Genomic DNA, 25,291 nt, shown 5'->3' with positions numbered 1-25,291 from the left:
TTTTGTATGCTCACCTTTAAATGTGAACCAAATCTAACATGTCTCTCAACCCTGAAAACCTGTGAAGTAGGTTAGACTTGAGAGTGTGGACTTCATGGCTGAGTAGGGACTTGAACATGGGTAAGGTATTTCCCGGATATATCTGGAATTTTCCCGTCGAAAATAGGGTCTGGGTAGAATTTCTGAAAATCAGTAAAAATGTCCTGGAAAACTCAGGCGTATGGCAACCCAAAGTTGAAAGGGTCCTTTTTTTAAATTTCCTAAAAAAAATAGCTCAGAAACTTCTTGCTCAACAACCTTTTCGTCTAGATTTTCACTTTTTGAAATATGGCAACCCTAAGCATGGGTTTCTCTGATATTGTTAGCTGGAAAACACGCAGAGTGACACACAAACTATTCACTCCACTGTTCATCCACTCACAACTTAACTTGGTGGTCTGTGAACAGAAGAAATCTTGCATTGACCATCGACTCTCGCGTCCATAAAAAATGGTGTTCATCTAATTGTGGTTGATATAAACTCAACCCAACACTTCTGGAGTAGCAAATGGATATATTTTTTAATTGAAATGTTGCTGCGTGTCTCTCTAATAAACTATGAGATAGTTCCCCTCTGCTCTTAAAAGTGTTTCTAGAGTGCTGAAACACCAAGGCCTTTGCTTGGTGCAGAAATGTGTGTGTGTGTGAGAGAGAGAGAGAGAGAGAGAGAGAGAGAGAGAGAGAGAGAGAGAGAGGTGGGGGAAGTTTTGCTGGCGAACGGATGTCTTCACATATTGCCAAACCACAAAGGAAGCTGCAGAGCGGAGGCTCGAGGTCTCTGGTGCAAAAACTGCTCGACCAGTTGAGAAGCAGGAACTGGTAAAGATCTGCATGGAGCCATGTTGAGGTATTCTTTTTAAAATGGTTTTTTTCTTCCTCTACCTTGTCCTGAAAGAAGGTTAAACCGTAGGACCTGAATGATGTTAAGATGCCTGGATGACCTTTCTGGGCGAATCAAGGGCAGGTGGCGCTTTGCAGAAATAAAATTTAAAAATGTTCCTTTTGAAAACTTGGCTATTGTTAGGGAATGAGGACAGCGAGGGAACAGGGCTGCGTACGAGGGAGACCAAGGGGTTCGCTTGAACAGGAAAGGCCTTCCTTGTGCCCTTACACAATCCACAGGGAGAGTTTGAAATAGCCACAGAGAAGAGGGTTTTTATCTACACAAAGCCCAGGTGAACAGCTTGCTTGGACATCTTTTGCTTTCTTTTTCAAAAAACCCCCACAGTGCCTCTCTTTGTGGTTTGTTAGAGGCTTGTACTTTTCTCTCTCTGAGTCTTTTAACGTGTCCTCTTTGGGTGAGGAAAGTTTTCCAAGTGTTCAGAACACTTGTTTCAGAAAAAATAAGATTCAGAGCAGGAGGGGACCTGCAGTCTTCCAGATGTTTCTCGACTATCATTCACATCCTCTCTGATCTTCAGCCCTGCTGGCTGGGGCTTTGGGGAGCTGTGTCCTATCACTGCTGGAGAGACACAGTGACCCCCCCGCTTGGACTCTGCTAACAGGAGGGAGAAGAAACCACAGGTGGGAATCTGTATGTCGTAGTGTTGCATCTCCAAATAGCATTTTTTGACTGAAAATTTCAGGATTTTGCGTGGGATCTGGGTGATTGTCATGTTTTCAGTCAGGAAGGGATCCTTCTCGCCGGTCCAAATTGATCTGTGGCCATTTTGTTTTTTTCTCTCCATTACCTTCCTGTTTCCTTCCCTGTAAGCTCCTGAGGGCAGGGACCTTTCTTGTTGTTTGTGTGTAAAATACACGCTGACAATGTGCTCTAAATAATAACTGTTGTTGTTGTTAAAGAGCTCTTTGCCTTCAGTGGGTAGATTGGGATCTCTGGGAGATTTGCAGTGGATAGTCAAGGATTTCTGACCCTCAGTTGTTGACCAATTGAAGCATCACAATTTACACAACCTTCTGCCTCTGCCACCCTAAATTATGCTTCTGAACTGAAGAAAGCTTGAGTAACCAGGAGTAGATTTTTGTGAGGAAGGTCTGTAAGCACCATTCAGTTCTGGGACTCAAATGTCCTGGTCTCAGAACTGTTTAATTCTATATGTATGAATTTTGCACATGGCTGCAAAAGTTGGGGGATCTAGCAAAAATTAAAGCATATCCTGCAAGCCTGAACTCTGTCCACTCCTGCCTCACAGTATTTGCAGCGGCTACATTACTTTAAAATAGGTGCCCTTGAGTTTGGCTTTTGTCAGCTCTGCATCCAATCTCCTTGGTGTCTGCTGGAGTCGAGGATCTGAACTCAGAACTTCAGGATGAAGGTCCACTCTGTCCACGCAAGCTTGGGTCATATTCGCATCATACATTTGAAGCACTATGATGCCCAACTTTAAACAGTAGTGGCTTCCCCCCAAAGAATTCTGGGAGCTGTAGTTTATTAAAGGTAGTTAGAGTTGCTAGGTGACTCCCTGTTCCTTTTCCTGAGCTACAATTCCCAGAGTTCCCTGTTAAGTGGCATTGATTGTGAAACTACTCTGAGATTTGTAGCTCAATGAGGGGAAGAGGGGTCTTAGCACATTTAAACTACAGCTCCCAGGATTCCTTGGAGGAGGCCATGGCTGTTTAAAGTGGCAGCATAGTGCTCTAAGTGCACAGTGCAGATGTGGCCTCAGATGAACTCACAGTTCTGCCTTCTGCAGCTTCTTCTGGCTCTTTAGTAGTGGTAGTAGTAGTAGTAGTAATAATAATAATAATAATAATTTATTATTTATATCCCACCCATCTGGCTGGGTTTCCCCAGCCACTCTGGGCAGCTCCCAACAGAATATTAAAAGCACAATAAAACATCAGACATTAAAAACTTCCCAGAACAGGGCTGCCTTCAGATGTCTTCTAAAAGTCAGATAGTTGTTTATTTCCTTGACATCTGATGGGAGGGTGTTCCACAGGCTGGGTGCCACTACTGAGAAGCCCCTATAGGGAGGACGGCCTCACCTTCACCTCTTTGACAGTAACTCAGAAACATACCTATACTTCTAGCTTATGAAACTCAAGGTGGGTGGGTTAGAAATACCCAGCGCCACAACTCTGAAAACTATTAGGTCTCCAGAGCTGGACTCGAGTCACTTTTGCAAGATAGTAGAAATGAGAAGCTTGGTGATCACAAATGCACGGGGTTGGCACAATTTCTCCCCCACCCAACCATGTGTTAACTCTGTAAGAGCTAATCTAGCTACTGTAACTTAGTTACAGCTGTAACTGACTTCCTTGTGGGCACAGCTTCTCAGAACAATCTGAAGGATTTTGCTGAGAGTTGCTTTATCAGCCTTTAAAAAAAAGCGATGGGGATTTCTGGTTTGTTTGTTTCTCTGTCAGCTTTCTAGCACTCCCAAGCTGTTCATTCTGAAATCCACACAGTTTCATTCATAATCTGGATGCATCACACCCCTTAGAACCAGTTGGAAGGGACCATGAGGGTCATCTAGTCCAACCGCCTGCAGTGCAGGGATGTTTTGCCCAACATGGGACTCGAACACACAACCCTGTGATTGAGAGACTGGTGCTCTTGCCTGCTGAGCCACACACTGTTTGGGAAGAAGATGGGAAGGTTGAAACCCTGAAGGTGCCCAAATTTGAAACCAAAGGGTTTCAAGTCACTGAGAAGACTTTGTGCCTTTAAGAGGGGAGAGGTTGTTTCCCTTGATAGAAGCACCCAATGCAGTTTGGGTGGGGAGAGGAAGGTCCTTAAACTGCCCCTTTTGTTAGAACTAGATAACATCTTGTTATGAGTCGTCATGTTTAGCAAAACGGAGGAACACTTGTGAAACACCCATCTCAAAACTGTGGCACATTTTTCCTGGAATAGCTGCATGGTTATTGCTCCCAATAAGAGGCAGAGAAGGCTTGCAAAATCTCTTTTTTCCCTTTCCTTTCCTTTTTTTGGTCTTACGTCCCCGGGTCACTGTCATTTGGGGCTAGAAAGGTATCTGGAACCTTGATGGGGGTTTTTTTGGTGTGTTTTTTTGCAAAGATTGCATTAATCCTGATCACTAAATAGAGCCTCCATATTCAGGAGCAGGTTCATCAGGGTGGTCATGTGTCCCTCTTCCACACAGAGGACTTTTCTTTATTTGAAGGAATTGCATGTGAAGTTCAGTGCTGTTCAAAACAAATTTAAAGATAAGAACCATCGGAAAGGAGAGCAGGGATGGCCTTAAAGTTACACATCAGCTGTGAGCAGAACAGAGACCTTGTCACAGCCTTCCCCACAACAGAGAGCTGTGTTGAGTTTATAGTAATTTTTTTAAAAACTTCCAGCTGTACAGTAATACCTTCACGAATGTCTGCCTCGTCTAGTGTCCATTCTGGCGAACGTCCATTGCAAACACGGAAGTACCGGAACGGGTTACTTCCAGGTTTGCCGCATGTGCAGAAGAGCTAAGTCGCACTTCACGCATGCGCAGAAGCACAACCCACTCCATGTGCATGCGCAGATGTGGCGCTTTGCCCTGCGTCCTTTTCGGATAGCGACCGCAGCTCTGGAACAGATCCCGGGCGCAAAACAAGGTACCACTGTACATATAAATTAGCACGTGCAAATTTTAAGCGAATCTTTACTCTTTTGTGTGTGTTGGTGTTTTTCCTCTTTTTGGGGCAATGAATAAGGCATAGAAGCGGTTGTTGTGCTTATGCCCTGCTTGGGGGCTTCCCAGAGGTGGCTACTGTAGGAAATAGGAAGCTAGCCTAGACAAACTTTCACTCTGATCCAGCAGATCCTTTCTAATCCGGATGATGCACAAAAAAGCATAAGTCCCGGGCCATGAATCCAGTCCTGAGAACTGCACTCCACGTCCTCAGGTTCAGCTGTTTGATTTGGGGACGCTTGACGCAGGTTATTGAGCTATCCAATCAAGATGTTTCATCCTGTCTTCCAATCACGTGGCCTGTTGTTGCATCCATGCACACACTCGCCCATTTGGGCTTCTTCCTCTGAAAAGGGCCCTGTGGTTTGAGCTTGCACAATCTCGCTCGTGATGTGGCCAAAGCTTGGGTGAAACTCTTACAAATCCAAGTGGAAACATCTGCTGCAAACGGCATTTTTCTCCTCCGTACTAGGATAGAGGGAAGTCGGAACAGTCAGCACTTTCACCCTGAAATGATTTCCCCCCTTCTTTCCTTTACAACGGAGCTTTGTTTTTCTCCCACTCCCAAATACTTCTCTGCAGCCTCTTGAGACAACCCAGCCCAAATGTCAGCCTTTCCCGGCCATCCGCAAGTAACATCTGCCTCACGCCTGGCCACCTGCTCTCTTTCGGGTCCCTCCAGGGTTTGTGTTGCAGCAGTTCCAGCATCCGCTCGATCTTCTTCTTCTTCTTCTTCTTCTTCTTCTTCTTCTTCTTCTTCTTCTTCTTCTTCTTCTTCTTCTTCTTCTTCTTCCCCTTCCCAAAAATGAATCTGTCTGCTTATATAGTGGTACCTCAGGTTAAGTACTTAATTCATTCCGGCGGTCCGTTCTTAACCTGAAACCTGAAGCACCACTTTAGCTAATGGGGCCTCCTGCTGCCGCCGCACCGCCGGAGCGTGATTTCTGTTCTCATCCTGAAACAAAGTTCTTAACCTGAGGTACTATTTCTGGGTTAGCGGAGTCTGTAACCTGAAGCATATGTAACCCGAGGTACCACTGTACTTCCAGTCTTCTCTGTGGCTTCTTCAGGCATAGTAGAGACTCTGGCTAAGAGCCGCGATGGAACCTCCATGTTCAAAGAAAGCATATCTGTGACTGACAGTGGCTGGACACAACAGCATCTGGAAATCATGGGCCTCAACTACTGGCTTCCTTGAAGAATCAAGATGGAAACTCATGCAAATACTAGTCACAGATGGTGGGACTTGCAGCCTTCGAGATGTTGCTGAATTCCTACTCTTGTCTGCCCCAGCCAGCATGACCAATGGTCAGGGGTGATGGGAGCTAGAAATCAGCAACATCTGGAAGATCTCAGGTCCCCCACACATGGAGCTATAAGACAGCCTGGGATGGGAAGAACAAAGGAAGTGAAGAATATGGAGGTGGGGTAAGCTGGGGCAGAATAGACACAGCATCTAGAGCAGCGGTTCTCAACCTGTGGGTCCCCAGATGTTGTTGGACTACGACTCCCATCATCCTTGACCACTGGTCATTTTGGTTAGGGATGATGGGAGTTGTAGTCCAACAACATCTGGGGACCCACAGGTTGAGAACCGCTGATCTAGAGGGTTGCATGGATGGGTAACCTGAGGCTCTCCAGTGACATCTGGAGGGCCACTGGTTTTGCAGCTCAGCACTGGATGGCTCTTTGGTTTGATGGAGCAGGGCCCTTGCACTCTTATGTGTGGTTTCTCTCCTTTCTTTCTTTTTGAATGGGCACCACGCATTTGAACCAAGCTTCAGAGCTTCACACACAGTATTTTCCCCAGATGGGCAGATGGGAAGGACGTCGTTGCTGCAGGCTAAGTGTCTGCTTAGTGTATTATTCCTTTTCTGGTGAGTGGCCAGCCTAGAAGCAGAGTGTTGGAAGTGCAGCAGCAGGGATCATTCAGTTAGCAACCCAAGGGCTAATTCTGTTTAATCAACCAAACAAGAGTGTGTGTGTGGATGTGCCTCCTAGCACCCGCCCAGAACGGCATGATCCTTGGTGAGGTAACATGTGCTCTGATTGCCTGTGTAGTTCTGAAAGAGCTCCCCCCTGCCTTGGTATGTCTTATTTTTTTGATACCTTCCTGCCATGAGCAAGGCCTGAAAATAAAACAACCCCCCTCTGTTTGTTTCTCCTTGCATTAAAGGTAAAGGAACCCCTGACCATTAGGTCTAGTCATGGCAGACTCTGGGGTTGCGGCGCTCATCTCGCTTTATTGGCCAAGGGAGCCGGCGTACAGCTTCCGGGTTATGTGGCCAGCATGACTAAGCCGCTTCTGGCGAACCAGAGCAGCGCACGGAAACACTGTTTACCTTCCCGCCAGAGTGGTACCTATTTATCTACTTGCACTTTGATGTGCTTTCGAAGTGGTAGGTTGGCAGGAGCAGGGACTGAGCACCGGGAGCTCACCCCGTCACGGGGATTCGAACTGCCCACCTTCTGATCGGCAAGTCCTAGGCTCTGTGGTTTAACCCACAGCACCACCTGCATCTCCTTGCATTATGTGCTGATTTTATTCAGTTTTCCTCCGTGATGTGTTTATTTTTATCCTCATTATTCACCTGACTCTGCAAACACAGAGACATCAACCACCCCCTTTTGTTTGTCCTCCGGCAGTCTGAGGTATACTGCCTCTGAGCAGGGATGTTCCATTTAGCTAGCATGACTGACAGCTGCTGATGCCTCCGCCCTCTTCTCCAAAGCGAGATGCTTGATTCGTGGCAACCAAGAGCAGGGCCCAAGCCCCCTTGATTCTCTCATTGGCCAATTGGCGGAGAGACCAGCGTCGACTCCAGACGCTTTCGGCTCAGCCGCGGGAGCCGAAGCCATAACGGAGCTTCTTATTTCTCCCCTCACAACTCCCGGGAGAGTTCCGCCTTGTTGGAAAATGCTATAAGGAAAGCCTGATTATGATAAGTGCGGCGCGTGTTCTTTAAAATTGCTTTCTTTGCAGCGCGCCATAGAAAAGTAATAGAGCAAAATAATGGCGGCATTAGTAATAGTTTTCCCTCTTTCACAAGGAGGAGTGAAGAGGGGTGCGAGGGAAGCTACGTTACGGCAATAACGGCTCTAGAAGACACATAAATGTTTCTAGTTAACCTTTGTGAAAATACTTTCCCTCCTGTTTTAATACACTCTGAGGAGGGGGCAGGAGACGAGAATGTGACGGTTGTGAGTAATTGCAAGCAATCTGAGCTGCATACATAATTCCCCTTTGCTGGTGTTGCCTGTGGCGACTGTTTGGAAAAGGGGGAGCCCTTATTCAGCTTGCCTGTGGGCAACCTGGTGGACCAATCCTTCTGGAGAATATACATCCCATTGGTGGGCGAGGCCCAGAGCCAAAATGGGGAGGAGCAGCAATGATTCTCATCTTGGTACCTCGGGTTACAGACGCTTCAGGTTACAGACGCTTCAGGTTATACACTCCACTAACCCAGAAATAGTACCTTGGGTTAAGAACTTTGCTTCAGGATGTGAACAGAAATCGTGCTCTGGCAGCTCGGCACCAGCAGGAGGCCCCATTAGCTAAAGTGGTACCTCAGGTTAAGAACAGTTTCAGGTTAAGAACGGACCTTCAGAATGAATTAAGTTCTTAACCGGAGGTACCACTGTATAAGAGTATCAAGGACTGGACACTGAGTCCTTGGATGGGTGGATACTGATGTGTGGACACCAATTGAAAGCAGATTGGAGTCAGACTTGGAAGAAGGAATTGGTGATATTGGGGGAACCTGAAGGTATCCCAGAATCCTTTGCAACACAGAGCAGTTCTGGGGCAGGTCTGGAGAGCATTGGCCATTTCCTCAGCATGTAAAGTGCTTCCTGGAGGTAGAAAGTATGGGGGAAAGACTGGTCCAAATGCAAAACTCCACATATTTAGGGGTGAGGCAATAGGTTTCCACTCAGCTAGATTCTTCGACAACTGGTAGGAGCTTTCACCCTGTCCTGTCTTTTTTTTTGCACTCCTCAGCTTGCCACGTCTATTTTGGGTTGGGCGCCTCCTGTCATATGCTGTCTCGAGTTTGGGCTATCGGGTTGCAGCTCACAACTTAAGTTGCACCCCATCCTCGCACCTGCATGACCTCATCGGTGACCTTTCATGCTTGCCAATCATGGACGTAGCCAGACCTGCCGTGTTCACAGATGGAGTTGCTTTGGCATGCATATATATATATATATATATATATATATATATATATATATATATGCAGATACGAGGCAGCTTCCCAAATTGCTAGTGCTTTTGGTGCCCACCTTGGGTTTTAGTGTAATTTCAAGCAAGTGGTTCTCTTCAGTAGGTGACTTTTTAAAGTAAGAAGAACCCTTAATCACAGAGAATGGGGGCCTTATGAAAAGACTCAGTGGCTATCAAATCTCAAAACAAAGAAATGGAGCCTTAAAATTATCATGATTATTATTAATAATAATAATAATAATAATATCATTATCATCTTATATGGTCTATGAGGCTATTTGCAGACTTAGCACAGAATCGTAGAAATGTAGAGTGGTGAAATTGGAAGGGAACACAATGATTTTCTGGTCCAAACCACTGCAATGCAGGAATCTTTTGCCCAATGTGGGGGCTTGAACCCATGACCCCAGCAGAGGAACGGGGGTGTGAAAGGAGCGGAATGCCCCTGGCACCATTCCAGTAGTGTGCCATTGCGGCAGGGCCGCCCAGACATGTACCGCACGCCCCCACAGGTGGCGCGTCACACTCCCAGAACGTTCCATGCAGCTCACCACGCCCCTGTTAGGATATAGTTCCATTCCACCTTTAGAACAGGCATGTGGAGTTGTTGTGTGTTACATGTCTGTTTACTTCCAGCACAGTCTGCTGTGAATATCCGTTGTATCTAGCTTTTGCCTAAGCTGTTTGCTTCAACACAAAGGGAAGCAGACATGTTTTTTCCTTTGTCCCGCTGCTAAATAAATGCTTGTAAATATGCTTACATATGCCTCTGTCCGCTACTTCTGTTGCAAAGTGGTACCTGAGGTACCACTGTATATCGTACAAAACTGGTTTGAATTCCATATTGTGATATCAGTTTCATATTTTTATTTTACCTGGCAATATACAGAAATCATTATGTGTGTTAGGGCTGGGCAATATATTGTCCAAAGCCAGTTTGAAGTCATATACTGGCCTTGGTCCAGTATACCTGAAGGAGCGTCTCCACCCCCATTATTCTGACTGAGGTCCAGCTCTGAGGGCCTTCTGGCGGTTCCCTAACTGCGAGAAGTGAGGTTACAGGGAACCAGGGAGAGGGCCTTCTCGGTAGTGACACCCGCCCTGTGGAACGTCCTCCTGCCAGATGTCAAAGAGAAAAACAACTACCAGACTTTTAGAAGACACCTGAGGGCGGCCCTGTTTAGGGAAGCTTTTAATGTGCAATAGACTATTGTATTTTAATATTTTGTTGGAAGCCGCCCAGAGTGCCTGGGGAAACCCAGCCAGATGGGTGGGGTATAAATAAATTATTATTATTATTATTATTATTATTATTATTATTATTATTATTATTTCGTGGTATCAGTTTCACAGCTTTTGACCTGGCAATATATCGTGATTCATGATGTTTTTGTATGAGTGTTATGAAAAAATCATTATGGGAGGCAGGAATCGTGAAGCCAGCCAATACCTCTCTATAGCTGCATCCTTACTTCAGACACTGTGATACAGGGGCGCCAACTTGCCCTCCACATTGAGGGGGCCAAAGCCCCTTCTGCTCCCTATACAGTTGTACCTTGGGTTAAGAACTTAATTTGTTCTGGAGGTCCTTTCCTAACCTGAAACTGTTCTTAACCTGAGGTACCACTTTAGCTAACGGGTCCACCCGCTGTCGCCGCACGATTTCTGTTCTCATCCTGAAGCAAAGTTCTTAACCCGAGGTAATATTTCTGGGTTAGCAGAGTCTGTAACCTGAAGCGTCTGTAACCTGAAGCGTCTGTAACCTGAGGTACCACTGTAGTTGGCACCCCTATTGTGATATATCAGTAAATCGCTGTGATGAGCTGGTGGTATATCGCGATGTTGAAAACCAGATATTGCCCAGCCCTAACTCGGACTGACGCTCCACTGATGCACGATTTGTGTGTCTCTGCACGCGTGTAGAGCGGTCCCCCATTTTGCTTGGAGTCCTTTACATGGGCTGGCTGTATTTCCCTCAGCCCTCAACAAGCACTAGAGTGCAGGAAGGTCCTTGAAATGTACGGCCTAGCCGCCCGCCGCTCCACTCCTGCGCCACTCCTGACCTATATTTTATTTCTTGATGCATTTATTTATTTTTAAAGCCCTCACACCCCTGGCTTTATTTTCACCACCCTCGCCGGCTTACGGAGACTAATAAAAGCCGCTCGCAGCTTCACAGCTTCGGCAGCGGGCGAAAATCTTTTGCATCAGGAAATAAATCAGCTTGGGAGGGGGGGAGTGTTTTCGCACATGTGAGAAATCTGAACTATGTCAAGTACCTCTTTTGGCTCTGGCCGGTGGGTTCAAAAGTGGAGACATTCTTCTGTCGCTGTGACTTGAGTCTTGCCTTACAGGCCTGCATTCCCCAGGAACAGGTTCTCTGCTTCCCAGAGAGTCACATTTGGTGCTGTGTGCTAAGAGAGCGCCAACATGGCACCTTTTTTGATGCCAACTGCCAGGAGCCTTCCAGAGTCACATGTGCGTTGCACATCCAGTTGTCATGCTTCAGATTCTTGGCGGTTGTTTTGGTGCCGTCTCCCATCTTTTGTGTTTTAAGAGTCCATGTGGTGGGCATTTCAAATGACAAATCTGGTTGTTGCCATAGAATCATCAAGTAGCAAAGGGCTTTGGAGGTAAGGATGGAGGAGAAATCAAACTCAGTTTGCGTTCAATTTTGCATTTTCCAAAACACAAACCGAAGCCCAGCCATCCTTTGAAACTAGCGCCTCTCTGAATTTTGCAAAATTCAGCCCAGCAGTGTGCACAAGAATGCATACCCTCCATAAAGTCTGCGTTACGAATTCCTACGTAAGTGAAACTAGCATAGAAAAGGCACTATAACAAGGGACCGCCTCTCCTGGTACACCCTGCGGAGGACCTTAAGGTCCACACATAACAACACTTTGGAGGTCCCAAGCCTCAAGGAGGTTAGATTGGTTTCAACTAGGGCCAGGGCCTTTTCAGTACTGGCCCCGACGTGGTGGAACGCTCTGTCACAAGAGACTAGGGCCCTGCGGGACATGACATCTTTCCGCAGGGCCTGCAAGACAGAGCTGTTCCGCCTGGCCTTTGGTTTGGACTTGGTCTGACCCTTATGTTTCCCTCCCCTTATGGTCTTGATTTATCAGCTACTTTAAAATGAGGCTGCATTTTAAATTGCATTTTAACCTGTATTTTAAATTGCCCCCCCTTCTCTTTCCCCCCCTATTATGTTTTTACTGTGATGTTATTGGTGTTAGCCGCCCTGAGCCCAGCTCTGGCCAGGGAGGGCGGAGTACAAATAATAATAATAATAATAATGATAATAATAATAATAATAATAATAATAACAGGGGAAATGCAGGTGTGCTTTGCAAAAATAAAAAAAAATGGATGCCTTAGGCAAAATTGTATGGAAAGTTGGGAGACATTAATACCAAAATTCTGATTAATTTCCATTAGAATTTTTTAAAAATGAAAATAGTGAGCTGATGTGGAAATATGGGGCACTGGAGGGCCAGGCAGAGAGGTGCTGAGGGCCACATTTGGCTTTACACCTGAGGTTCCTCACCCCTTGCCCCATTCACTACCTTTTCCCAGCTGCATAGTGTCTGTTTTCAGTAGAGGCATAGTCTGCATCATTTTGAGGGTTCATCAGCTGTGAAGGTGGCATACCAAATATTCCCTGCAAGCTTTAAAAGACTTGTAAGCCATGGGCTAGGGACATGGGTGGCACTGTGGGTTAAACCACAGAGCCTAGGACTTGCCGATCAGAATGTCAGCGGTTCAAATCCCCACGATGGGATGAGCTCCCATTGCTCGGTCCCTGCTCCTGCCAACCTAGCAGTTTGAAAGCACACCAAAAAGTGCAAGTAGATAAATAGGTACCGCTCTGGCGGGAAAGTAAACGGTGTTTCCGTGCGCTGCTCTGGTTCGCCAGAGCGGCTTGGTCATGCTGGCCACATGACCCGGAAGCTGTACTCCTGCTCCCTCAGCCAATAACGCGAGATGAGCGCCGCAACCCCAGAGTCGGTCACGACTAATGGTCAGGGGTCCCCTTACCTTTAAGCCATGGGCCTGCAAGAATAAAATCCATAGAGGTGCAGCAAGCCCACCAGCCCGGGTGAATTATAAGAAAAAGAATTGCAAACAAACACCCGCACTTGTCTTGCAGCGCATTAAAAAGTTTTAAGAACAACGGTATTCGGGAAAGATTTTTCTCCCCCTGAAGTTTTGTGGCATATGACTTTATTCTAATCTGCCTGCCAGAGGGGGGTCAGAGTTCACGGTGACCCTTCTGTTGCTAGCATTTAATCTGTTGACAGCTGACACCACAGTGGGAGAAGAAAAATGTGGCTTGCTAAAAGCGCCATTATCAGCTTTGACAGCTGCTCATTGTGGTCCCAGCCATGGCAGGCTTCAAAGGCCCACAAATAAAAAAAAATTTAAAAGAAAAATGCTCGTGTTAGTTGGGAGAAACTCCTTTATGTCACCCAATCTTCCTATGAAGACTCTGCCCTCTGTGATGGCGTTTAGACAGAGAATACATACCCCCCTAATTATTTCTCCCTCCACCTCTCACTACAGAGGGCAGTGTGTGTACGAAATGGTAGGTCAGAATCTGCTTGCAGAGACCCCGAAAGAGAAGTAGGTTAGAGTTTCCTCCCTTGCTTGCAAGATGTGTGGGAACAGAGCTGCGTTGTGGTTTGTTTTTAGGGACGGTTCCTAAATTCTCACCATTCACATCCGTGTATTATCTGCATCAGGGGTACAGTAGCTAACCTGTGGCCCTGTACCAAACTTTGGCTCCCATCAGCCCCAGCCAGAAAGGCCAATGGTCAAGGATGATGGAAGTTGTAGCTCAGCTACAGGTTAGCCTCCCCTGATCTAGACAGAAGGCAGTTGTGATAGAACCCTGCCTTGCTGTGCATTTAGCAGGGACATCTACACATGAGCAGTTGAACATGGGTGCAAAGCCAGGGTACCAGACTAGGACCAGAAAGATCAGGTTTAATAATCTCCCACACAGCCATACTGTGCTGGGCTGGGGGGTAACCCGAGAACTGCGTTCCAGGTCCGGTCCAGAATCTGAAGGTTCCGCTAGGAGTCAGTCTGACAGGGCCAAGGCAGGATACGAGGCAGGAAACCAGGCAAGGACGGGTACAGGATCTGGCATACAGCAATGTTGCTCCCGCAACCTGGGGCGGGGTCTGACAGCCTTTTATCTTTGTCGGGGTAACGGCCAGTCCTGATTCCCCAGCAACTCACCTCCCTGTTTTGCCCGAAGGTGAGCACTCCTCCTGCCAGTACTCAGGTCTCTCCTTCTCTCAGACCTCAGTCGTGTTTTTACATGAGTTGAATGTGTCTTTTTTTATTATTTAAAATGCACCTCTGGGTTATTTGTGGGGCCTGCCTGGTGTTTTTACATGCCTAGAATGTGTGCTTTTATTAAAAATGCATCTCTGGGTTATTTGTGGGGCATAGGAATTCGTTCATTATTATTTTTTCCAAAATGTAGTCCGGCCCCCCACAAGATCTGAGGGACAGTGGACCGGCCCCCTGCTGAAAAAGTTTGCTGACCCTGATTCTAATCCAACCCCCTCCAGGAATATGGGAATCAAACCTGCAACCTTGGCAATTATCAACACCATTCTCTAACCAGCTGAGCTATCCAGGCTTTCTGCTGCTGCTTGACATTTATGCCACATGACGTCCAAATCACAGGTGGAATTAGTGGCATAGGTGGTGCCATTGTAGTGGTGCAAGTTAGACCCTGGGCTTAATGGTCTTACAGGGAGGAGGCACACATATTTCTGTGCATGCATGCTCACCGTCATGAGCCATAGCTCAGTGGTAGAGCATCTGCCTTGCATGCAGAAGGTCCCGGGTTTGATTCCTGACATCTCCAGGCAGGGCTCCCTTCCCTGGAGAGCTGCTGCCAGTCAGTGTAGGTAATGCTGAGCTAAATGGACCAATAGTCTGACTCAGCTGCTTCCCATGAAAAAAAGCCATCGCTCAGTAGTAGAGCATGTTTTGCATTAGGAAGATTCTGGGGTTCAGTTTTTTGATAGGAAAGATCTCCATCTGAGACCCTGGAGATCTGCTGCCGATCAGAGCAGGCAATGCTGGATTAAGTGCATGAATAGCTTGTTCTAAGGCCACTTCCTTACATTTGCACTGAATCAATATCCGCAAAGCTAGCCCTTCTTGCAGGCCCACCCTATGGTGGAGATTCACGAACGTCGTCGTGCCTCCGCTCTGCATTAGCAATTAATCCACGTCTCTATTTGCATTTGTTACGGGCCTCCTGACGGCACCAGTGCAACAAGGAAAAGGAACAACCTGTGTAATAAATCTCTGGAGACGTTCAGCAACTGCCACAGGGCTCATTAATCTTGATTATTTCCCATAATAGATAACGTCACAAATCATCCATTATCCCCAATCATGCACATAAAGATAATGTGTGTATGTGTATAAATATAGAGAGATCGGGATGAGAATGTATTATATATAGTATACCGGGCTTCCTGTGTAGCAATCACAAAACAGGGGGAGATTTCTAAGATATACACACCTTGACAGCTAGATCAACAAATGCTGGATAGCAAATGGGAAGCAGCTATTTTGGAGGGGCGGAGAGAGCAGGTAATGGAAGGAATCAAGTCCCCTGTCACAGGATCTACTATGAAAGAAAAACGGCTGCTCTTCTAATTAGCTTTGTTTTGAGTTAATGGTGTCTTTACTTCACTCAAGGAATTGAAACCACAGAGCCTAGGGCTTGCCAATCGGAAGGTCGGCGGTTCGAATCCCCGTGAGGGGTGAGTCCCTTTGCTCGGTCCCTGCTCCTGCCAACCTAGCAGTTCGAAAGCACAACAAAGTGCAAGTAGATAAATAGGTACCGCTCCGGCAGGAAGGTAAACAGCATTTCCGTGCGCTGCTCTGATTTGCCAGAAGCGGCTTAGTCATGCTGGCCACATGACCCGGAAGCTGTACACCGGCTCCCTCGGCCAATAAAGCAAGATGAGCGCCGCAACCCCAGAGTCGGCCATGACTGGACCTAATGGTCAGGGGTCCCTTTACCCTTTACTATATTGAAGAGGTAGAGGGATGGGGGTCAGACAAAAGAACCTAGGCTTGCTACATACATCTTTAATTACTGACCCAGGGATGTAGAGGGATGAAATAAGTAACAATACACAGTAGTATATTAACTGAGCAAAATACAGTTTATGGTTGAGCTTGACAACTGTCGACTCTTCTGCAAGCCTTCTTTATTATTGTTTTTTTCTTGAACCTTGAGGTGTCCAGTGGGAATGAAATGTAGTATACACCAAGGAAAGTGTCTCTGACATTCCAGAAGTTGAACAAGCTGGCAAAAGAGAGGGAGGTTGTTTTGCCAGACCACAAGCTCTTCTGAAGGGAATTCCCCACGCCAGTCTGCTTGAAATTCCACATCGCCCATGGCAAATGCTTTAATCCAAGGCTTACTTAACTCCTTCCCCCACTCCAAACCACCTTCGCTCAAAGCGGTTTGGCCTGTGTTTATTGAAAAAGGGGTGGTGGAGGAAGGAAAATGTCAGTACAGTAGTACCTCAGGTTACATACGCTTTAGGTTACAGACTCCACTAACCCAGAAATAGTGCCTCAGGTTAAGAACTTTGCTTCAGGATGAGAACAGAAATCGTGCTCCAGCGGCGCGGCAGCAATGGGGGGCCCCATTAGCTAAAGTGGTACCTCAGGCTAAAAACAGTTTCAGGTTAAGAACGGACCTCCAGAACGAATTAAGTTCTTAACCCGAGGTACCACTGTATAGTTACCTGCCTTTGTGTATAAGGAGCAATTCTAAATGTCCCCTTTCATAGAATCATAGAATGTAGAGTTGGATGGTGCCCAGTGGTCATCTTGTCCAGCCCCCTGCAGGAATCTCAGCTAAAGCATCCATGGCAGATGGCCACCCAACCTCTGCCTTAAAACCTCCAAGGAAGGAGAGTCCATAACCTCCTGAGGGAGACCGTTCCACTGTCGAACAGCTCTTACTGTCAGAAAGATCTTCCTGATGTTGAGTCAGAATCTCCTGTCTTGTAACCTGAAGCCATTGGTTCAAGTCCCACCCTCCAGAGCTGGAGAAAGCAAGCTTGTTCCCTCTTCCATGTGACAGCCCTTCAGATATTTGAAGATGGCTATCATATCCCCTCTCAGTCTCCTCTTTTCCAGGCTAAACATACGCAGCTCCTTCAAGCTTTCCTTATAAGGCTTGGTTTCCAGGCTCTGCTCTGCACCCGTTCCAGTCTGTCAACATCCTTCTTAAATTGTGGTTTCTGGAGTTGGACATGGTATTCCAGGTGTGGTCTGACCAAGGCAGAATAGAGTGGTACTATCATCTCCCTTGATCAGGACACTATACTTCTGTTGACTCAGGGGTATAGCCCATAAGCATGACGACCCTGCAATGCATTAATTCAGTGGCGTAGCGTGGGGGATGCAGGGGGGGCCAGCCGCACCGGGCGCAACATCTGGGGGTTAGGCTTAGGGGGCGCAAATCCACAGGTTAGGGGGCGCAAATTCACGGGTTAGGGAGCGCAAATTCATGGGTTAGGGGGCGCAAATTACTTGCCTTGCCCCGGGTGCTGACAACCCACGCTACGCCACTGCATTAATTACAGGGAAGGGTTATAGCTCATGCTTTGCATTCATAAAGTCCCAGCATCTGCAGGGCTGGATTGTCCCCTGACCAAACTCCTACATTGCTGCAGTTGGTCATTGTGGTTAATACTGAACTAGATGTCAGGCTTTTCCTGACATACCCTATATGTAAATTGACAGATTCATTATCTGTATCTCTCTTGCAAAGGCCAGAATTCATTCATTCATTCATTCATCTCTGGGACTGTTTTCAGAGACTTGGTTCAGTTTCAAGAAAGTTTAATGCGAAGCCGTGGCTGTATCCGAAATAGATTATTATGTGTGTGTGCAGTGCCACACGCTCTCTTTATAAAAGCATTGTGCAGATTGTGTTAGAGCTGTCTTGGGATGTGAAACATATGCTCAATCACAATTTTCCAGCTGGGGGTTGGGTTTTTATTTTTATTTTTTTGTTAGTATTTTTGTTGGTATAGTGAAACTGCCACAGGGAGGGAGGTGGGGAGTTTTAAACAAGGCTGCATCATCTCTTGATTTAGGCTAATTCCATCACTCCCTCCCATCAGGGGGAAAAATGCAGTCAGCGTCAAGCAGACAAGCAAGTTATCATCGCTATAAATATTCTCGCTGCTTCATTTCCCAAGGTTTAGAATATTATTTGCATGTCAAAAAATGATGCCTCACCCTTATGATTCTGTGGAAAGAGATCTAATTTTGCGTCTCGGGATGCCCCTTAAAGAGAGAGCGATTTGTTTTTCATGAAGTGTAAAACTCAATTTGTAGTTTTGTGTATAAAACATGACTTTATGGCAGATTAGCTGGCTGTGGATTTTGCTCGTGCCTTGACAGTCCTCTGGAAAAAATAATAATATTAGCATTGATAGTGGCATTAATGACAAGATGAGATTTTTTAAAAAGTGGAAGCCTGGGCAGACACTGCTTCATGTAACCAAATCCTACTCAGAGTAGACCCATTGAAAGGAATGAGCCTAAATTATCCAACTTCAATGGGTCTTCTCTGAGTAACGCTAGCATTGAATACCACCTAGGTAAAGCAGGAGCAACCAAGGGTGCCTGATTTAGGTAGGCAGGTAAGAGACCAACAGATGTGTGGTCCCATTCACATGTTCAGAGAATGCATGTCAGAATAGCTAACATTATTCGAGGCTGCATCAACATAAGTATAGTGTCCAGATCAAGGGAAGTAAATAGCACCACTCTGTTCTGGTTTCATCAGACCACACTTGGAATACTGTGTCCAATTCTGGGTACCACAATTTGGGAAAGATGTTGACAAGCTGGAACGTGTGCAGAGGAGGGCAACCAAGATGATCAAGGGTCTGAAAACCATGCCTTATGAGGAACGGTGGAGGGAGCTGGGCATGTTTAGCCCATAAAAGAGGAGACTGAGAGGAGATACGATAGCCATCTTCAAATATCTCAAGGGCTGTCACATGGAATAATAATAATAATTTATTATTTATACCCTGCCCATCTGGCTGGGTTTCCCCAGCCACTCTGGGCGGCTTCCAACAGAACACTAAAATACAATAGTCTATTAAACATTAAAAGCTTCCCTAAACAGGGCTGCCTTCAGATGTCTTCTAAAAGTCTGGTAGTTGTTGTTCTCTTTGACATCTGACGGGAGGGCGTTCCACAGGGCGCGTGCCACTACCGAGAAGGCCCTCTGCCTGGTTCCCTGTAACTTGGCTTCTCGCAGAGAGGGAACCGCCAAAAGGCCCTCGGCACTGGACCTCAGTGTCCGGGTAGAACGATGGGGGTGGAGACGCTCCTTCAAATATACTGGGCCGAGGCCGTTTAAGGCTTTAAAGGTCAGAACCAAGACTTTGAATTGTGCTCAGAAACGTACTGGGAGACAGTGTATGTCTTTCAAGACCAGTGTTATATGGTATTGGCGGCCGCTCCCAGTCACCAGTCTAGCTGCCGCATTCTGGATTAGTTGAAGTTTCCTGGTCATCTTCTAAGAGAGAACATGCTTGTTTTTTCCTGCTCTGGAGGGTAGGACTTGTATCAATGGCTTCAAGTTTCAAGAAAGGAGGTTCCAACTAATAATTAGGAAAAACTTTCTGACACGTAGAGCTGTTTGGCAGTGGAACGGTCTCCCTCGACAGGTGGTGGGCGCTCCTTCCTTGGAGGTATTTAAGCAGAGGTTGGTTGGCCATGTGTCCTGGATGCTTTAGTTGAGATTCCTGCATTGCAGGGGGTTGGACTAGATGGAAGTGGGTCACTTCCAAGTCTAAGATTCTATAAGGATGTTCACTGGTAGATGTTGCCAGGAAATAGTCCCATGTTTAATCCCTGGCATCTCCAGGTACGGTTCAAATCCTGGTCAATGTCAGTGTCTACAATACTGAGCTAAATGGCCCAATGCTCTAACTTGAAGCTATGTTTCTGTGCCTGCACATGTGTACCAGTTTTCCATGGAAGGGTCGGATCCTGACTAGGCCAGGATTTGGGCATGCACGTAATTCAGAAATCTGGAAATCAGTCCAGGGTAACAGCAGGCAGAGAAGACCCCCCCCTCCTCCTTTAGCATGGGTAGGCAAACTAAGGTCCGCAGGCCAGATCTGGCCCAAACGCCTTCTAAATCCGGCCTGCGGACGGTCCAGGAATCAGCGTGTTTTTACATGAGTAGAATGTGTGCTTTTATTTAAAATGCATCTCTGGGTTATTTGTGGGGCATAGGAATTCGTTCAGAGATGCATTCCCCCCCCCCAAAAAAAATATAGTCTGGGCCCCCACAAGGTCTGAAGGATGGTGAATTGGCCCCCTGCTGAAAAAGTTTGCTGACCCCTGCCCTATAAGGACCAAGGAGGATCCGAAGGGACTGCGAGGATAGGGCTGCTGTAAGCGTGTCCCTGTTTTGATAACCAATATGTTACAATTCAAAGAGCCCTTTTGATGCGGCGTTTGTAGTGTCAATTAATTGCGCAACGTGGCAAATAAATGATGGGTGACATGTTCGTAATTGTATTTTCTGCCAGAGTAATAACGGAATATGATCTGTTTTGTAATCATTCAAGCTACAAGCGCACGCAGCTGATCTGTGGGTTGCTGTTTTCAATATATAAAAAGCAAGTCTCCCCCGCCCTGGAATAATTTATCTGCTTCTTATTTTGTTTGTTTGTTTATTGTGTTTATATCCCAACTATTTCTCCGAGGGGGTTCAAGGTGGCATATGTGGTTCTCCCCTCCTCACAACAACCCTGTGAGGTCGGTTAAATCGAGAGGCAGTGAGTGGTCCTAAAATCATCCAGTGACCTTCATAGCCAAGTAGGGATTCGAACACTGGTCTCCTAGGTCCTAGTCTAACCATTGCACTACACTGCCTCATGCCTTATCTTGCACCACCCAGTTTGCTATCAATTAGAGCAGCTTCAGGGAGACCTGTGGCTCTGCAGATGTTACAGGATTCCAGAATCCTAGCATCTCTAACCATTGAGTGTTCTGGCAAGGGCAGGTGGGAGTCTGGTTCCAACAATATCTAATTTAGAGGACTGAGTCTCATTTTCTGCATTCTGCTTGACCTTCCAGCCACTTTTTAACAGCCAGCAAATCACCCCCCGCCCTTTCACCTCTTTCCACATATGCTCCACTGAGGAAATCCTGTTCATTCACTCATTAATTGCAAAACACTGAAAGTGCTGCAAGTTTATTCAAAGAGGGCTTGATTTCAGTTTAAACGAAAGCAAAAAGTGAAAGCGAAAAACCTATTGGAACAAATCCGAACCCAGATTTTGTAGACATAATTCTGCAAGCATGCCCAAAGTCACCTTCTGTTCTTGTAAATATAATGTTCTTGTGCCGCAGCTATCAGAATTATTACCAGGATTACTGTAGTTACTATAACTTTATTGAATTGTGTTAAGCGTTTCGATGAATTCATTGTTGTTGTTTGCCTTGTTGTTATGTTATTGCATTTGATATTGTAGTGATTGCAAAGTTCTTTGTTTTATAATGCCGCTGTGGTTTTTGTGAGCTGTTTTGAGCTTCACATTTGTTGCTGGAAAAGCGGAGTACAAATATGTCAGATCAAATCAAATCGAAAAAGATTGGTAGCTTGGAACTTGACAAACACATGCTGACAAAGCAAACATTTTCCAAACTAACTCAAAAAATAGCTCAATTGGTAGAGCCTGAGACTCTTAATTGCAGGGTTCTGGGTTCGAGTGCCACGCTGGGCAAAAGATTCCTGCATTGCAGAGGGTTGGACTAGATGACCCTTGTGGTCCCTTCAACACAATTTTATGATTCTATGAAATGTCTCTCTCTGTGTGTAGGAGGGTTTCTTAAGGGAGAACAACAACAGACCTCTGGAAGAGGAAAAAAATACGGATATACTAATTATGACTAAATAACATGATATAACCAGTTATGAGAGAGAAAGATCCATTCTATGAAGACTTCAGGGAATATTTGTTTTTTTGCAATTTTTCTTGTGTTGGAGTCGATACAAAACGAATGACGCAGCAATTATGGATGTATTAAGCAGGTTTCCATTAACTGGATGTTTATATATGATTATTGTATATTGTAGAACTGGAAATATTAAATAAAAGGGCAAAAGACCAAAAAAATGTGATTCAGTTCACATTTAAATGCCAGCCTACCACATTTGCACTTACGTGAATTGAAATACATCCATCGTTCAAAATTCGCGCTTCTCCTGAATTTTCAGTGCGGTTCTCCAGTCAAGTAATGAGTGAAAAAAAATGCATATACTGACATGAAGTGTGCATGCAAATGCATTTATTAGTAAAAATTACATAGACAAATGCATTAAGTGTGGGGAAATTGCTTTGCAGAAGTGTTTCTATTAGGCAAAATTTCATACAAAAGTGTGTCTATTAGCAGCAATTCATGCTAAGATGCTGATGAATTTTCATGAGGACTTTAAAAAAAATGCAAAAGGGTGGGGAAATGTGGAGCTGAACTTATTAATGGAAAAATGAGGAACTGAGACAATCGACAGATTTGCCCATCCCAACCAATATCAGCAACTTATTTGTTTTAAACCTGTCGGGTGACGAGTTCAAACTGAGTCGGAGATGTGATTTCAGTGCCAATCAATAGCGTTGCTATCGGAGGTGGAGCGTAAATATCTCCAGAATGTTTCCTGGGTTATTTCCCTTGCATAGCTATTTTGTATACCTGTGGTTCAAAGCAAGCTGCGAAGATTGCTCTCCAACTCATGGAAGGCGATCTGAACAGCAATCGGAGGGTAGAATTAGTACCTTCCTTCCAGGAGGAAAGCTCATGAGAGTTTAGGTAGCATGAAAACAAAATCCCTTGAGAGGGCTACTGAAGATAGCATAGGCATACAAAACAAGCCAATGCTGATGGAAGCAGTCGTCTCAAACATCTGGAGGGCATCAGGTTGGAGAAAGCTGAGACGGAGCCTTTGTGGTGGTGGCACTCGCAGGATAGAGTTATTTGGGCAGGATTCAACTTAAAATGTTGCATGAGCAAAACAAGGTCCCCTAGCACAATGGGACTTTCCCTCTGTCCTTCCCCTGCATGCTGCCTATACTCCCTAAACCTGCTCTGGATTTAGGGGGCATACAGCAGGAGGAGAAAGGGGAAAGCCCCATTGTGCAAGGGTCCTCATTCCACTCTAGTATCTTCCACTTGATGCTCGCTTGGACTACTGCGATGCGCTCTATGTGGGGCTTTGAAGGTGACCCGGAAACTACAACTAATCCAGAATGCAGCAGATAGACTAGTGACTGGGAGCAGCCGCCGAAACCATATTACACCGGTCTTGAAAGACTGGCTCCCACTACGTTTCCGAGCACAATTCAAAGTGTTGCTGCTGACCTTTAAAGCCCTAAACGGCCTCGGTCCAGTATACCTGAAGGAGCGTCTCCACCCCCATCGTTCTTCCCAGACACCGAGGTCCAGCGCCAAGGGCCTTCTGGTGGTTCCCTCACTGTGAAAGCCAAGTTAGAGGGAACCAAGAAGAGGGCCTTCTCGGTAGTGGCACCTGCCCTGTGGAATGCCCTCCCATCAGATGTCAAAGAGAACAACAACTACCAGACTTTTAGAAGACATCTGAAGGCAGCCCTGTTTAGGGAAGCTTTTAATGTTTAATAGATTATTGTGTTTTAATATTCTGTTGGAAGCCACCCAGAGTGACTGGGGAAACCCAGCCAGATGGGCGGGTTATAAATAATAAATTATTATTATTATTACTTTGAATGCCAGCCTTTGCTCTGGGATCAGGGGTGCAGCAGACTTCCTTTTTGTTTTTAGGCATTAGGTAAAAACTCAGCGGAGTGAGAATCCCCATAGGCTCCAGTCCAGGCTCCAGAGTCATTCATCTAGTCAGGAAATGAAGCAACAACCTGACCACATAAAAGAGAGTAGGGAAAGGCTAGGCTGTGCACAGCTCCAGTTGGAATGTACCAAATTTCAGCAGTTGTGCTCCAGTAATTAAATTCCGGCGAACAGATGAGCAAACAATCTCCAGGGGTAATGAGGCTCAGTCAATGAACCACAAGTGTTCACAAGTACTAACAATAAGAGCAAAATACAAATGAAACCACCACCTGTGTGTTAACAGGAAACACAAGAACCTGGTAAGAGGCAATTGTGTTTACCTTTCGCATATTATCTAAATTTATAATCCAGACTCTTCATCACATTAGGGCCAGAAGATCTCTTGACAGAAGCGGGGCGTGGAAATGCAACCCCCCCCAAAAAAAATGTGATTTATTTCATAGATGTATATAAATTATGGATAACCTCTTGAAGTTTTGTTGTGATGCCTCTCTCTCTCAGCTTTTCCCCAGGCAAGGAAGCGCTGTTTTCTTTTTCCATTAATCTGAGCAAGGGAAAACAAAGGGCCTGTTTGTGCATGATCTTCTCTTGTGTGGAGTGGACAGGCACCTTCACACACACACACACACACACACACACACACAAACAAACAAAATGCACGGCACTGCCAGGGGTGGATAGCTCGGTTGGTTAGAGCGTGGTGTTGATAACAAGGTTGCAGGTTTGATCCCTGTATGGGGAAGCTGTATATTCCTGCATTGCAAGGGATCAACCCTAGCTGATCCTCTACGATTCCATGGTTCTATGTGATTGGAGGAGGAATCTCTTGCAAATGGTGGCCATCTTCACTGGATTCTGGGCAGCTACTCAAACAGATTTGGAGTGCTGGCAGGACCTGGTTTCAAGGGTATCTGGGGAGTGCAAGAAAGGCAGTTAATTCTCCACCACACACAGGAGACATAATCTCCACATTCCCAGCTCCCTTAAAAAAGAAGAAGCAAATATCTAGTCTCAGCTGAACCCAAGATATCAGGCAAAATGTGCAGGCGCTATTTGGTTCCTTTGCACTGTCTTCCCCTTTGGAATCTAGACCCATAGAATCATCTAGTCCAGGCTTCCTCAACCTCAGCCCTTCCGATGTTTTTTGGCCTACAACTCCCATGATCCCTAGCTAGCAGGACCAGTGGCCGGGGATGATGGGAATTGTAGTCTCAAAACATCTGGAGGGCCGAGGTTGAGGAAGCCTGATCGAGTCCAATCCCTTGCAATGCAGGAATCTCAGCTAAAGCATCCATGATAGATGGCCACCCAACCTCTGCTTCAGAACCTTTCTTTTCAAGAATGACCACATCAATGTCAGTTTACATTGGAAGATAGGAACCTGCCTTGCACCAAGTGAGGCCATTGGGTCATCTAGTTTAGTGTTGCCAACAGTGGCTGGCAGCTTCCAGGCAGGGGAACATTCCCAGCCCCTACCTGGAGGTGTTGGGAATCAAACTTGGGATGT

The 25,291-nt window shown here is 46.0% G+C and overlaps 1 protein-coding gene across 30 annotated transcripts in view; it reads left to right on the top strand.

Annotated features, from left to right (window-relative positions):
• Positions 1-25,291, top strand: part of CELF2 (CUGBP Elav-like family member 2) — a 518,056-nt gene that overhangs the window by 265,845 nt on the left and 226,920 nt on the right. The window contains exon 1 of one of the 30 annotated variants that reach the window (XM_081927064.1): positions 729-886. The exons of the other annotated variants lie outside the window; for them this stretch is intronic. Within the exon in view, the coding sequence (XP_081783190.1) occupies positions 879-886 (8 nt within the window). The 5' untranslated portion in view covers positions 729-878. Of the gene's footprint in view, positions 1-728; positions 887-25,291 lie in introns of those variants that run through there. 30 annotated transcript variants of the gene reach the window in all.

Source organism: Podarcis melisellensis (genome assembly GCF_964234715.1).
Source record: "Podarcis melisellensis genome assembly, chromosome: 10".
Classification (NCBI taxonomy): Eukaryota; Metazoa; Chordata; class Lepidosauria; order Squamata; family Lacertidae; genus Podarcis; species Podarcis melisellensis.
The sequence above is the reverse complement of the archived record's forward strand: the minus strand, read 5'-3'. Positions and strand labels throughout refer to the sequence as shown.